The sequence below is a fragment of the Zootoca vivipara genome, chromosome 2 (genome assembly GCF_963506605.1).
Source record: "Zootoca vivipara chromosome 2, rZooViv1.1, whole genome shotgun sequence".
Classification (NCBI taxonomy): Eukaryota; Metazoa; Chordata; class Lepidosauria; order Squamata; family Lacertidae; genus Zootoca; species Zootoca vivipara.
This window is the reverse complement of record NC_083277.1, coordinates 72474951-72489469: the sequence shown is the minus strand read 5'-3', so window position 1 is coordinate 72489469 and position 14519 is coordinate 72474951. Positions and strand designations below refer to the sequence as shown.

The 14519-nt window shown below is 42.3% G+C and overlaps 1 protein-coding gene across 1 annotated transcript in view; it reads left to right on the top strand.

Annotated features, from left to right (window-relative positions):
• The window catches only part of LARS1 (leucyl-tRNA synthetase 1), a 44743-nt gene extending 30376 nt beyond the window's left edge, over nucleotides 1–14367 (top strand). Inside the window, exons 25-32 of the mRNA XM_035105335.2 lie at nucleotides 282–422; nucleotides 607–747; nucleotides 829–939; nucleotides 2999–3109; nucleotides 6046–6150; nucleotides 7031–7126; nucleotides 8652–8784; nucleotides 13979–14367. Coding sequence (XP_034961226.1) covers nucleotides 282–422; nucleotides 607–747; nucleotides 829–939; nucleotides 2999–3109; nucleotides 6046–6150; nucleotides 7031–7126; nucleotides 8652–8784; nucleotides 13979–14184 — 1044 coding nt within the window. The 3' untranslated portion in view covers nucleotides 14185–14367. The remainder of the gene's footprint in view (nucleotides 1–281; nucleotides 423–606; nucleotides 748–828; nucleotides 940–2998; nucleotides 3110–6045; nucleotides 6151–7030; nucleotides 7127–8651; nucleotides 8785–13978) is intronic.
• Nucleotides 14368–14519: the final 152 nt, after the last annotated feature.

Genomic DNA, 14519 nt, shown 5'->3' with positions numbered 1-14519 from the left:
TACAGTTATCCTTGACTTTTATGTCTGTGCCGATAGATGTCTTTTTTAAGAGCCATAATAATGTAAAGCTATATAATGTCCCACTGGCAGAATTTCATTTGGTTCTAATCCCAGCAGGTTTTTTTTAAAATAAAAAATATGGTCCTTTTAATAATCCATTATAGGATTATAAGTAGTTTATGTTTTAAGGACATATTAAAGCAAGGAGATTGGCTTTTATGCAATGCTTTTCCATGACAGTTAAGACTGTTTTTACGGTGCTTGTGCTGGCTCTCTTTCAGGCAGCAAAAGACAAGTACCGTGAACTAGCTATTGAAGGAATGCACAGGGACTTGGTGCTCCAGTTTATCGAATCTCAGACTCTCCTGTTGGCTCCAGTCTGCCCTCATGTGTGTGAACATATTTGGGCATTGCTGGGCAAGGTATGGTTGTTTATTTATCTCTAGTGAACCACTTTGCAGTTGTCACATTTTCCCTCTTTTTGATCATATCTCAGCTAAATATCAGCAGTTCTGCAAACCAAGCACAAGCCATAGCCTTTGTACGGAAGGTAAGAACTGTTCCTCTCTTCTAATCCCAGTGTCTGTTGTTAACTCAAATTTAAAGACTGACTCCATCATGAAAGCTTCCTGGCCTGTGCCTGGCCCTGTGGATGAAATCCTGATCCGTTCTTCCCAGTACCTCACAGAAGTAGCTCACGATCTCCGTCTGCGCCTCAAAAACTACATGGCACCAGCTAAAGGAAAGGTAAAGGCCTATGCCCCCCTACACTGGATGGTTTTAAAGAATCATTCCCTCTGATGAGAAAGGCCTCCTTTTGTTTTCTAGAAAGGCAACAAAGAAGCACCCCAGAAACCATCCCACTGTACCATTTACGTGGCCAAGAACTACCCCCCGTGGCAGCACACTACGTTGTCTGTTCTGCGCAAGCATTATCAGGTGATCATCCTGCCTAAATGCCCTCCCATTGCTTGCTTGCTTGTTGATTATTGAACGGTTTTCTATCCTGCCATTCCATCAGATGGGTCTGCAACAGGCATAGGCAAACTCGGCCCTCCAGATGTTTTGGGACTACAACTCCCATCATCCCTGACCACTGGTCCTGTTAGCTAGGGATGATGGGAGTTGTAGTCCCAAAACATCTGATGAGCCGAGTTTGCCCATGCCTGGTCTGCAAGGTGGCTTACATTCCAATAATAACTGCAGTAAACCCAGCAAAGTAATATAAGAAACAGTACACAGCAACAGTAATTCGTTAAAGCCAGTAAGAAAGAAAACAAGAATGTCAGCTATATCTCCATTCTACTTTGTTATTTCCTTCTCTCGTCACTTTCTTCTCTCTGTCTCTCCTGAAAATATAACTAACTTGGCATCAAGTTATTGAATCTAAGGGGGAAATAAGTGTTTCCAGTGTTTTAATAAGATTTTGCAGGTGTTGCAGTTTGGTCATAATGTCCTTTTTGGGTGCATGATTGTTTGCTGTATGACCTCATTTCTAGTGATGTTTTGGAAATGGAGTTCATTTGAAAATGGGCTCAGCTTTGTTTATCCTTAATCTTTTGCCAAATGCAAAGCTTAGTTAGCTGCTTATTTAAGTGCCTGTTCTGCTGCAGCAATACTGGCTGTGTTCAGACGAGTGTAACTTCCTTATTAGGCAAGGAGCTTTGAGCTCCACTCTAGTCTTTGGTGAGTATGATAATTCTCTGGCTTTGTAAGAAATATACTCGAGCACAATAAATTCTTCTGCCTTATAACTCGCATAACAATAAGAAATCCAACTTGAAAAGCTGCAGTCCCTGAATTCTTAAGCTTCTGGAACTGATCCTTTAACTCTTGTGGCACAAGAACAGCAGCACTCAAGCAGAACAGCTAAGTATCAGAGTTGATTTGTGGATTCACTGTGTCTTTTCAAACTGCAGTAATGTGGTTAAATTAATTTCCTTCTAATTAGGAGCAAGCATGTCTTTGTAACTTGGTGTCCACTGCCATCAATCCATATAGAACAGAAAGAATATGGATCTTACTAACAAGGCAGAATGAATTGCCCTTTTCCATTTACTTTGGGGCTCTTATCAATGAAGTTAAATTGAAGTGTGAACTTAAAAAGTACGAAGAGAGGTTGGGACACTAGTGCTGACAGCATGGAAGGTTTCTCTCTCCACCCCACCCTTCTTTATTATTTTAATAACCCTGTGAGATAGCTTAGGGTCAGAGAAAATGATCTAAGTCCACCCAGCAACTTTGTGGCTGCATGGAAGTTTGTCCAAGGGTTTCCCTGGTCCTAGGCCAATGCTGTAACCATGACACCACCCTGCAGTTCTTTGCATGTGGCAGACGAAAAAGGGAGAGCAGGTGAATGCAGTGGTGTGAAAGTGGTGGCAGAGAAAGTGAGAGAAACAGATGCCTGAAATTCCTTTCTCCTGCAGTGGAAGCAGAGATATGTCCAAGCATGGATCCTAGCATACCTTAGGGCCCACCAAGCCAAAAGAAGCCCATGTATTAGGGGCTATCAGGTTGCTCAATAAACCTGCCTCTCTCTTGAGCCTGTTTTTTATAGTTCTAGAAGCCAGTACAAACAAGAGGCTTACTGTGCTTTTTGTGGGCCACGACAACGACGGAACTGCTGTGTGCAGCTTGTGAAGGACTGAGCTCATAGATTTTTCTAAATGATTTGGGCTGGGCATGATGTTTAGGGTGAAGCCACACAACCAAAGAAAGACTTGCCAAATAAAGATTTGAGGCTGTGTTGTTTTCTCTATTGATTAGAATAACTTTCTAAAAAGCAGTTTTTAAAAGGGAAGTTAGAAGGATGCTGGAGAGAAAGAAATCCCCCCCATGGGAATTTATCATTGTATTAAGATCTTCAAGGAGGAAAAGTTTTAGGCATCTGGGGTAAACTGAAATGAAGGCTATATCTGCTTGCTACATAAATGAGAACTGCCATGCAGTGGTTTAATTGGATTTTTAAAAAGGGATCTTGTATGTGTTTTTGTTGTAGATCAATGGAGGACAACTACCAGACAATAAAATAATTGCCACTGAACTCAACTCCTTGACAGAACTGAAGAAATACATGAAAAGGGTTATGCCTTTTGTTGCTATGATCAAGGTCAGTCTTCCTGCAACTTATGGGAGGGGGGTTATTGGTTTGTTTCTGTTTTTTGTTTTTATTATGTATTTTATCTTTTTTAAATCTTGTTTTTATTTTGCATTTTTCTCTTGTGAACTGCCCTGAGATCTATGGATGAAGGGCAGTATATAAATTTAATAGTAGTAAAATTTCATCCCTTGAAAATTGGAACCAAAATGGGTAATGAAATTGGTGATCGCATTGGGCTGTGTCCGATTATGTTCCTTCACTCACAGAAGGCTCTTCATTCCAGGGAAGGTTCCTGCGAATAGAAAGGGGAGGCGATGTTAGCAAATTCCCTCTTTCCAAAGGGTGCCCCCAGCCCTCTTGATCATGTTTTGTGGGCAACGAGTGCTGGGGTGTACAAAGGGCGGAGGGTTTCAGGAAAAAAATATATGCCTTCCTCTCCTGTTCATTGAAGCTGGAACAAAGAGCCTAGGACTGAAAAACCCACTTCATTGTTACCAGTTAAATTTGGGCTCCTGGTTATAGCAAAGACTTCCATTTTGTTCTATAGCTTGGGACCACAACTTGAATGCAGCAAGATTTCTCCTGAGAAAAGAAAAAGAAAGAAAGAGACATTAAGAAATACATTTGATAACTGGAGGAAAGCATGACTTTTAAAAAAGAACTTATTGACCACATTTAAAATCTCCCTGCAATATCAGTTAGTCAGAGTAGACTAAAATGCTAGCAGGATTTAACTGATGCACTTAAAACAACAACTGTTAAGTAATAATGACCCACATGGTCATTGCCCAAGCATTTTCTGAGCCTTGATATTGTGCTGATAATTGTTGCTAGCTGCAATGGTTGTTGTATATTGTTACTTTAAAACAGTCGTGATGGTTTAATGCAATTGCTTTAATAGCTTTTTTGTAAACCACCTAAAAATTCTCTTGACTAGAAGGTGGTGTATAGGTTTATGTAAATCAATAATGTAAATTCATGTGGCCCTTGGCTGTAGAACAAAATTAGAATGGGAAGATGCTTCACAGGGTAATGTAAGGATACTTAATTTAATGAGTACTAAATTCACAGAAGTATGATTAACCCTATATATATATTATATACAGTATATTTAAAAGGTAGTGATCAAAAAGAAGGATGTGTCATGACTTTTAGAAAAGAGTGGGGGTTTTTTTTTACTACTTAAATTGTAGCCCCAGTGGTACTTTTGTGTGTGTGTGTGTGTGTGTGTGTGTGTGTGTGTGTGTGTGTTTGTTTTGGTAGGTTTGTTTAGAGGCACAGTCAGCCTTGCCACACTAAATAAATGCTAGGCACACAGTTTTTCTTCTGAGTTCAGCACTGATTGTAATTGTCCTTTTTTTGCTGAAGCACCTAGCTTGCAGAACAACAGCAGAAGGGGAAGACAGCTGTTGCTTCTTCTCTTTATCAATGTGTGCTTTCTTTAGCCAAGGTAACAAATCCAGCACACTGTTCCAATTCAACAAAATTGCTTTCTCATGCACACCTTCCTGTCAAACACATTGGTAGTAGCAGAAAGAATCCCCTGTTGTGGCAGTAATCTAACTCTAGCAGATTGTTCTTGGTATGCATTTCTGGAATTTTGCAAGAGGTGTAGTGTTTGGACTGGGATGAGATTTATATGTGGAGGTTTCTATCTCAGTTGCCTCTGGCCTGCCAAGCTTTCCCATTTGACTCGGCGTGCAATTTTGGTCAAGCTTCACCCACCTGCCAATCACCTGACATCTTATATAACATCAGCTGGGCAGGTAAAAAGGGGCTTCTGAAGTCCCAATAATCGGGGATGCTTCATAAGTGCTTCTTAAGACCTGCACACCTGCCGGACTTCTGAAGTGCTGACAATCAGTTGCTTCAAAGCATAGTGCAGGACTCTTTGGTATTGTTACTGGACAACATACAGTTCTGTGACTGCTCTTCGGGCTATTTCTTGGACAGTATAGATCTTTGTTTCTTGCCAGACTAGATACTGTGTGGTGTGCACATGTGTGTGTGTGTGTGTGTGTGTGTGTGTGTGTGTGTTTGGGGGGGGGATCAGTTGCTCCACAATGTTTATTGGCTGAGCAAATCACAGAATTGAGGAGGAGAGCAGTGATCCACGCAGGCACCTCCAGATGTTCTCACATAGCTTATGAGCCACATTTTAGTGGTGTTGCTTTCTGTGGCAACCTCTTTATACAGTTGGCTCACAGTGGGTGCGTTTAGCCTGCACAGGGGACAAAATATTTCATGGCCTGCAATTTGGCCTTTGAGCTCAGTCCTGTTGGACATCTTGGTGTAAAAGAATAGAATGGCAACTTTCTGCATACACACAGCCTGGGTATGCAAGAAGACAAGATTGTTATGTATGTTTCAAAATTTTTGAAATAAAACTACTATTGTCATTTAAATGTTAAAGCAGGGGTCGGCAAAGTTTTTGTGGCTTGGGCTGGTTCACGGTCCTGCAGACGCCGTGGTGGGCCGGAGTGTGTGTGCGCAAACGCTATTTCCGGCGCTCCTTCCAGCGCGTAGGACGTGTGCGCAGCTTCCCATTGGCTGCAGGAGCTTCCTGCAGCTAATGGGAAGCTGGCCAGCATCACAGAAGGCGGTCCCCGCTCTGCTCTGCACTGGTTTAGCGCGGCACACGGGAGCCGAGCGGGCGGCGGGGATCCATGGGCTGATTAAACGACCCCCATGGGCCGCTTGTGGCCCATGAGCCTTAGGTTGCCGACCCCTGTGTTAGAACTTTTGATTCTTTCCTGTTCAGAGGTGGGAACTGTATAATTATAAACTGTAATTAAAATGGGAGCTAGCAGCTTTAGACCCATTTGCTGTAAGCAATGAATTCTTGTCAGATGTTTTCTGTTTTAGGCTTGCTCAGCTGCACTATTCAGGTTTCACAGAGATGACCCAATTTAAAATATATGCTTTCCATATTTTTGGCATCACAGGAGAATCTGGAGAAGAAAGGGCCACGTGTTCTTGATCTGGAGCTGGAGTTTGATGAACGGGCCGTACTCATGGAGAATATAGTCTACCTGACAAATTCCTTGGAGGTGAGCATTTGTCAGGGAACTAATGGCTCAACTCAAAAGAGCTTGAAGAAACACTGAATGTCTGTATATGCCATTTTTGGTTTAAGGTTGCCCATGCACATTTAATTGTTAAGTTTGCAGAAGTTATTTATCAGTGGATTAGCTCACAAGTAGTGTGTAGGGTGGGAAGTCCCTAATAGAAAGATACGTTGGTAATCACTTTTTGCATCTGAGTCCAATCCTGCTGATAGTTTGAATTTTGGAAATATTCAATCAAAAAGTTTTGTGGCACTTCAAAGATAACAAATTTATTATGGCATAAATCTGTACAGACTTATGCCATTATATTTCTTTTGGACTTTAAGGTGCCAAGAGGCTCTGCAGATTTTAGTGATCAAGAGCACCCTAAATTTGAATTCTATATTCAGTATCATTGAACTTCAGTAGAAAGGAGAGCATTTATCAAATGTAGCCATCCCCCCCCCCGTTTTATCATCTTACTACTTTTTACGTGAATAACGTTATTGTCTCATTAGCTTGATTTTCTCCCAAGGTAAGAAGATGGTTTGGAAATTCTCAACCATTTTAGTGGAAAATTTATTTAACTATCATCATCATTGAATGGATTTGTAGCCAACCTTTTAGGGTATATTTAACAGCGTCTAGTTGTAAGTCAGAGCTGCTGTCAGTTGCTTGGAGATAAATTTATGTAATGGGAAGTGCCTGATTTAGGCCAGTCTTGGGCACAACTTGCTGTCAGCAGTATCTTTCTTTAGAATCTTCATTGCTACAAAGAAAAACATGAATGTGCTTCAAGATAATTAAATGTTGTTATACTTCTGCCATTGCTGTACCCTTTGCACCACCAATGTTTTGAACTTCCCCTCTTCTTCCTCCACAGCTGGAACATATAGAATTGAAGTTTTCTACTGAGGGAGATGAGAAAATCAAAGAAGATTGTTGTCCTGGAAAACCATTCTGCACATTCAGAGTAGAAGTAAGTTTGCAAGTCTACTTCCTTCACTGATTTCTGAGACTTTGTTCCCCGCTTAACTACAGTGGTACCTCTAGTTACAAACTTTATTTGTTCCGGAGGTCCATTCTTAACCTGAAACTGTTCTTAACTAGAGGCATGCTTTCCCTAATGGGGCCTCTTGCTGCTGCTGCGCCGCCGGCACACAATTTCCGTTCTCCTCCTGGGGCAAAGTTCTCAACTCAAGGTAACTCTTCCAGGTTAGTGGAGTTTGTAACCTGAGGCATTTGTAACTCGAGGCACCACTGTACTTTATTTATTGTGCCCTGCATGAGGCATTGGAAGCTGTCCATTTATCTGAGAGAAATGTCTAAGATGCATCACTGAGGGATGGGGGCTAGACCTTCCAGTAATGTCTGGTAAGAGCACCAGTCTTTTCTCCACTTCTCAGTGGTATCTATGGTTGTGCCCTGTTAATTCTACCCATAGAACTCATTAGGAACCACTGAGACTAAGCTCCAATCCTTGGATTCCATTTCTTGATGCTAGACTGGGGATTGTTTTCTGTATAGCTTGACAGATGAAAAGCCTGCTATTTTGACATGCAGTGAGTGAGTGCAGCCTGCCAAGCCTTTCGGTTTGGTCCTTGAGACTCTTCCCAGGCCACACTCCCATCCACAGGCAGCAGCCTCCCTGGGTGCCTTTGGCTGGCTGGAATGTTCTCTTGGGCTGAGGGCTGGAGAGGGGAGTGTGTGTAGAAATGTTTTGCTTTTCCCTGGTGGAAATGTACAAAGGATTGAATCCAGGGCCTTCTGCATTCAAAGCAGATGCTCTGCCACTGACGTGTAGCTCTTCAGTAATTGGACAGGGGCCCAAGTTCAACTCCCCAAGGTAATGGAGGTGATTTTTGGCCAGTCACTACTGCTTAGTGACTTCACAAGCTGATCATAAGGATAAAATGTGTGGTGGTGAACAATGAGATTCTTGGAGAAAAGTGGGATAAAAATGTAACAAATACATCAAAACACACACACAAATGAATACAGGCGCCCCCCTACTTGTGCATATTCAACTGTCACATGACCATGTATATGTGCGACTTCCTGATATAATTTTTAAAAAGACTTAAACTTCAAAAAGGCGCAGAAGGACAAAAATGGCCTGAAAAGATTGGGGAAACTGCAAAAATGGCATGAAAAGAGTGGGAAAACGGCTAGCAATCCCAGGAGCCTTTGCAGCTACAATTCTATGAGGTTTAGAGGGTGTTTACAGGCTTTTTAGATGCTTTCCTCCACCATTTGCAATTTCACATAAATGTGTGGTACCCTGGAACGTAACCCCTGTGTAAAGTGGGGAGACATCTGTATACATAAGACTATCAACTGCAGCTGAATGTTCAGACTTCTATATACAGTATCATTTTGTACAGGTGGAAGCAAGCCATATTGGCAAGTTGTGATCCAAGATATATGGTAACAAGTTCAGAGTCTCTACCATCAGGTTGGATATTTGACATTTTGCCACCTTCTACCTCTTATTTTTCTTATAGCCTGGTGTGTCTGTTTTTCTGGTGAATCCTCAACCAGCAAATGGCCACTTTTCTACAAAAATAGAGGTCAGGCAAGGAGATGGCCGAGATGCAATAATCAGGCGCTTGATGAAGATGGACAGAGGAATCAAAGGTAAAATTTAGGTCAAATAATTCAGCCAGCTAGATGTTAAAATTCCTACAAAACAGCTTATCCAGTAAATGCTGATTGTCAAAAATGTGTTTTCTTACTCACTTGATTTTAACTATAAAAGCAGGCCCCTGTTCGCTTGTTACTATCTGTATTGGTTTTCTGTAGCACTGTTTGTGTGCAACACACTTTGCAATCTTGTCACTCTAAGATTTGTCAGATCCTACCAAAAGAGGCCTTTGCTCCAGTGATTCTTACAGGAGGTTTGCTTGTTGGAAAAGAGCACCAAAGGTGTACACACTCTACTTGATTTTATACAGGCTACCAGATTGTTAGCTGCGTCCCCCTGTGGTCAGAAGGGGGAGGGGGTTGTGGGAACAGCTTGCCTTGAGTCATTCCTTCTTCTTGGAGTTGTCTGGAATCAGGAGCAGAGCCCAAGATTCATTTCTTGGAGAGATGCCTGTTGATATCAATGATCCGTTACTGTTAGTGAAAATGTTGACCCAGGGTGGACTCAGCAATCATTTTCTAACTAAGTAGAGACTAAAATGTATTATTTTTGAGCTCATGCCAAGACTCTGACCCCTCATGCTCTTAAGTAACCTCACTAGCAGCACAGCCTTAGTAGCCCACCATGAGCATCTTTATCCCTTTCCCTGAAACTAACCTCACAGTGTCTGTTGCAGCAGGAGGAGCTTCATGTTGGGGGGCAGGTATATGCATCTCGTACCAGAGCCCCTATTGTGCTCTGGAATGCTGCTGCTGCAGCAGGAGCCCAAAATTTCTGGGATAGGGTTGGAGCCGCAGCCAAGGCCATTATGAGCTTGAACTAGAACTTCACAGGACAATTGTGCTCATCTGAGGATTTCCGAGTCTACTTCTCCCACCCTCCCTCTGCTTCTGAAGTCAGCCCCCTCTCCACTAGCTAATATTCGCTTATGCCAGACCTGATCCTGCAACTTAAATGTGAAAAATGCATTAATCCATTTCAAGTCCCCTGAGCCACCCACTCCCACTCAGCTCACACTTTCTTAATGCATGAACCACATTATTTTCAAGTCTTAAATTTCAAACTATACAGTGTTAGAGGTGGTAAGTATTAGCTCCATCTCCCTGAAAGCACTTAGGGTTCACCGGCAGTAATGACTTGTAGCATAAAGGCATTAAAGCAAATGCACATTCTCACTCAAGGGCCAGATTTGACATCCATAGCTGCTGTGAAAAAATATCTTTCTTTCTTTCTTGTAATAAATAAATTTGCTTTAACAAATTATTTATTTGTCAGTGAATGCTGAAAACAAATTTGTAAAAATAGTGTGTGTTTGAAAATAGAAAATGTTACCAATTCTGTGTCCCAAAATTCTTCTTGAGATTTATTTACTCTGGATGTTACTTTGGTACCATTTTCAATTTTCACTATAACCTCCTTTAATTCTAAACCTTAAATTTGGTGACTTTGTTTTTAAATTCAGATTGAAAATCTTAATTGTCAGATGTAACAAATATGCTCACAGAAAACCCGCATGCTGGCTTCAGTCTTAGCCATCAAATGCCGTTGACCCAAACAAAATTGTTTTGCGTTGTTTCTGAAAATGCTCAGGCTTTGACAAACCTCCTGGGAGAAAGGGTTTGGTGACTCAAAGATTATTTTTGTTTGCAATGGGAGTTGCGGGGAGGGGGGGGTTAAAATGTTAACAAGGTTCTGCAACTGTGGTCTCCAGGGCCAACTTTGCCCTCCTGAGTGATCAGAGGTGGTAAAAAAAACTGTGGATGAGCAACGTTTGTGTATTCTTCCTCACCCCCTGTACCTCTTGTCTAAGCATAGGTGCCAACTCCCAGATTGAAAAATCCGGGATCGGCGTGGCACCGGAAGTCGGGCTGCGGCCATTTTGGAACTGAGCAGAGCGGCACCGGAAGTTGCTTCTACGCATGCTCTGCCCATTTCCAAAATGGCCGCAGCGTCATAAATCGTTTCTGCGCATGTCCAGAGACTCCAGACATGTGCAGAAGGAGCCTCCCCGGGCCGGTAAGAATCCGGGGGATTTACAGGTTTTTTTTTAAATCCAGGCTGCCAGCGGGAAACGGCTGGAAAAACAGGGGTTTCCCGGGGAATACGGGAGACTTGGCAGCTATGTGTCTAAGTGGTCTTCTAGCAAGCCTAGCTGCTCATCAGGGGCGTTATCCAACTAAGGTGGCAGTGCACAGCAAGGCTTTCTCCCTCCTTCCCTGCCTGCACCTTGCACCTTCCCCAAATCTGCTCCAGAGGTTTGGAGAAGCACCTAGAACAGATTCAGGAAGAAGCCTGCTGCAAAAGTGGAAATCCTTGTACTGATGGAATGTGTTACTCAGCTGCACTTTAGATACAACCCCAGGAGTGAGCAGCTTTTACAAAAGGTGTATTTTGAGGTGACTTTCTGTTTACATTCTTAAGTGTGTCCTCAAATTAGAACACGTTGAGTTCCTTCCTGTTATCCAGTTGCTAATAGACTTATTTTGCAGGCATTCCGGCCTTCTAATTAATCTGTTTAAAGGAAGCAAGGCATTAAGCCTGAACTTCAGGTTGCTCTGCTGAGCCAAACTGACAGAATTTCTTTAAAAAGCAGAGACAATTTCCTGTTTGCTTGCTGGCTTTGCTGATTCCAGCAATTGTGAGAGAATTATGTCTTGGTCCAAACTTTTCACGTCATATAATTTATTTCCTCATCACTTTGACGGCTTGGGTGTTTTGATCCTAGGAAGAGAGACAATTTTTATATTACAGTGTGAAGTTGTGTTTTCAAGAAAAGAGCTGAGAGGAAAAAGTCTATAACTTGTCTTGCAAAGCAAAAATGGAGTACGGCACATTTCAAGCTTGGGCAGGCAATTACTAGAGATGCACAACCTGATTGTTTGAAGTGAATGAAAAGCAATTGAGAGTAAATCAGTAATTCTTCCAAATCGTTGTTTCCAGAAGATGTCACTGTTAGGCAGGCACTTGAAAAGATTATCTGATAAAAGCTAGTGGTGAAAGAGCAGCAACTTAGGCAGACTAAAATAGCTGGCTCATTAGGAAAGTTCTGCTTCGCAGTTCTTACTGAGAAATCGTTTGAACTTATTTAAAGGACTTCTTTTTTTTAAAAAAAGCAGTTGCATCTAATAACAAAACCGAGACAACATTACTGCTTGTATTAAAACATTTTCTAGTTTTAACCATCTTTCACAATTCTACTCAGGTGATGTTCCTCCCTCCCTCCCTTTTATGTTGAATATTTCTGACATAAAAGAGAGGAATGAGAGATAAAGAAGGGTTGTTGGGGAGGAAGTAAGAGATGAAATGGATAGTATACTGTAAACTACTTGGTTCTCAGGGGAAACATCTCCATACATTTTTGAGATAATTCCTCTAGATTTTCTTAATGTCCTCTTGACCCCCCTTTTTTTTTACTTCCATGCCTCTTTGGCTCTTAGTAATGCCTGAAAAAGAATGGCATATAACTGGAAATTGCAGTTAGAGCTGTTGCCAGACTTCAAAAGGCCCTCAACACAGCCCAATGGGCTCCCTGCTCCTGCACCCCTGGCTGGAAGGCATGGTTGGTTTTTAAATGGTACCCATAGCCTGCCACCCAGATCCAGGGGGTTGTGAGTGGGCAGCAGGTTGGGCTGGTGAGCCCTGGTGCCAGTGGCCAGAACACAACCTGGTCAACCGCTGATATCTGGCCTGATTGCAGTAGAGAAGAGGAAATTACATAGTTCATTTGCTCAGGGTTGAACTGGGAGGACACCTTTGATTTTTTTCTCTCTAGAGCTATTCTTTCTCTTGCTTGTCCAAGTGAACAGCCACAGGTCTCTGAACAGCTAATTTAAAACTGCAGTATTAATACGGTGGTACCTCAGGTTAAGGGACCCAGGTGGCGCTGTGGGTTAAACCACAGAGTCTAGGGCTTGCTGATCAGAAGGTTAGCGGTTCGAATCCCTGTAACGGGGTGAGCTCCCGTTGCTCGGTCCCAGCTCCTGCCCACCTAGCAGTTCGAAAGCACATCAAATGCAAGTAGATAAATAGGTACTGCTCCGGCGGGAAGGTAAACGGCGTTTCCGTGCGCTGCTCTGGTTCACTAGAAGCAGCTTTGTCATGCTGGCCACATGACCCGGAAGCTGTCTGCGGACAAACGGCAGCTCCCTCGGCCTATAGAGTGAGATGAGCGCCGCAACCCCAGAGTCGGACATGACTGGACCTGATGGTCAGGGGCCCCTTTACCTTTACCTCAGGTTAAGTACTTAATTGGTTCCGGAAGTCCGTACTTAACCTGAAGCGTACTTAACCTGAAGCAAACTTTCCCATTGAAAGTAATGGAAAGTGGATTAATCCATTCCAGACGATGAAAAACACCCCCTAAAACAGCAATTTAACACGAATTTTACTGTGTCTCGAGACCATTGATCCATAAAATGAAGGCAATAATCAATGTACTGTACTATAAAATAAATAAGACAGTATTGTAGATGAAAAAAATTAACATTTACAGTGGTACCTTGGGTTTTGTACTTAATGGGTTCCTGGGTGCCATTCACACCCTGAAAAGTACTTAACCCGAGCGGTGAAAGCACGCGTGCGCGAAGCGCCAATAGATCGCTTCTGCACATGCGTGTGCGGTGAAACCCGGAAGTAAACACTTCCGGGTCCGCGGAGTACTTAACCTGAAAGTTTCTCCAGCATCATAATTTGCATGAAGGAAATTACTGAAGTTTCTGTAAGCTATTTTGCCTTGTACCGAGTACACAAAACTTTACATAGTCAATTTATTCAACCTCATATTAAAACACCCATAAAATTACGCACACCCTCAGTGTTTCTGTCCTGCTGTTGCAGGAGAGCAATTGGAGGTCTTTATGTATCCCTCTGTAGTGTTCGCTCACTTTTTATGCTGAGGCACACCTCTGTGTCAGTGCATTCATGTTGGCTATTCTTAAACCCACACTGCCTTTTAATTAAGCCTTGGTTAGTAAGGGCTTCTGTAGCCTTTGAGGCAAATGGGCTGCACAACAGCTTTAAAACATCTGTCAAGGCACTATTTAAGCAATTGGGGCAGTTAGAGTTTCAGCAGTCCAGGCTAATGTTCTCTCCTTGCTAGGTACCTTGCCTGAACTGCCTTGTGATTTGTATTATTGTATAAAAATGCACATGTCTTACAAGTGTATTCTTTCTCTCCCCGCCCTCCAGATCTTTCCAAAGTGAAACTAATGCGTTTTGATGACCCTCTCCTGGGTCCACGTCGTGTTCCTGTGCTCGGTAAAGAAGATGCTGAGAAATCTCCCATTTTAGATCAAGCTGTCTTTCACATAGACCTTGCTGAAAAGCGGGTTCGTCTCACTGAGAATGGACGAACAACAGATATTGGGGATACGCTAGTCTATATCGTTAATTAGATTTTTGCACCGAGCTGCGTTAGCCCATTTATGAATGTTTTAAATAACATGAACAACTTTCAAGCGATCTAGTGGACCACAACAAATTTAATTTCTAGCTTGGGGAGGGGAAGGAAACTTAATCTTGCATGTAGATCAGGGTCCTTAATTTTTAAATGTGGTATAATAAATATATTTTCCATGCCCCTGTGACTTTTTTTTGAAAATCTCACTGATCTAAATCAAGACACAGTTCAGAAATACCTTTTTGAAAATGCATGAAAAATGACACACAATACGGACATCTTAGAGCCGTGATGGACTTCTGGTGTTCAGGTTGGAATATTCATAGTTGA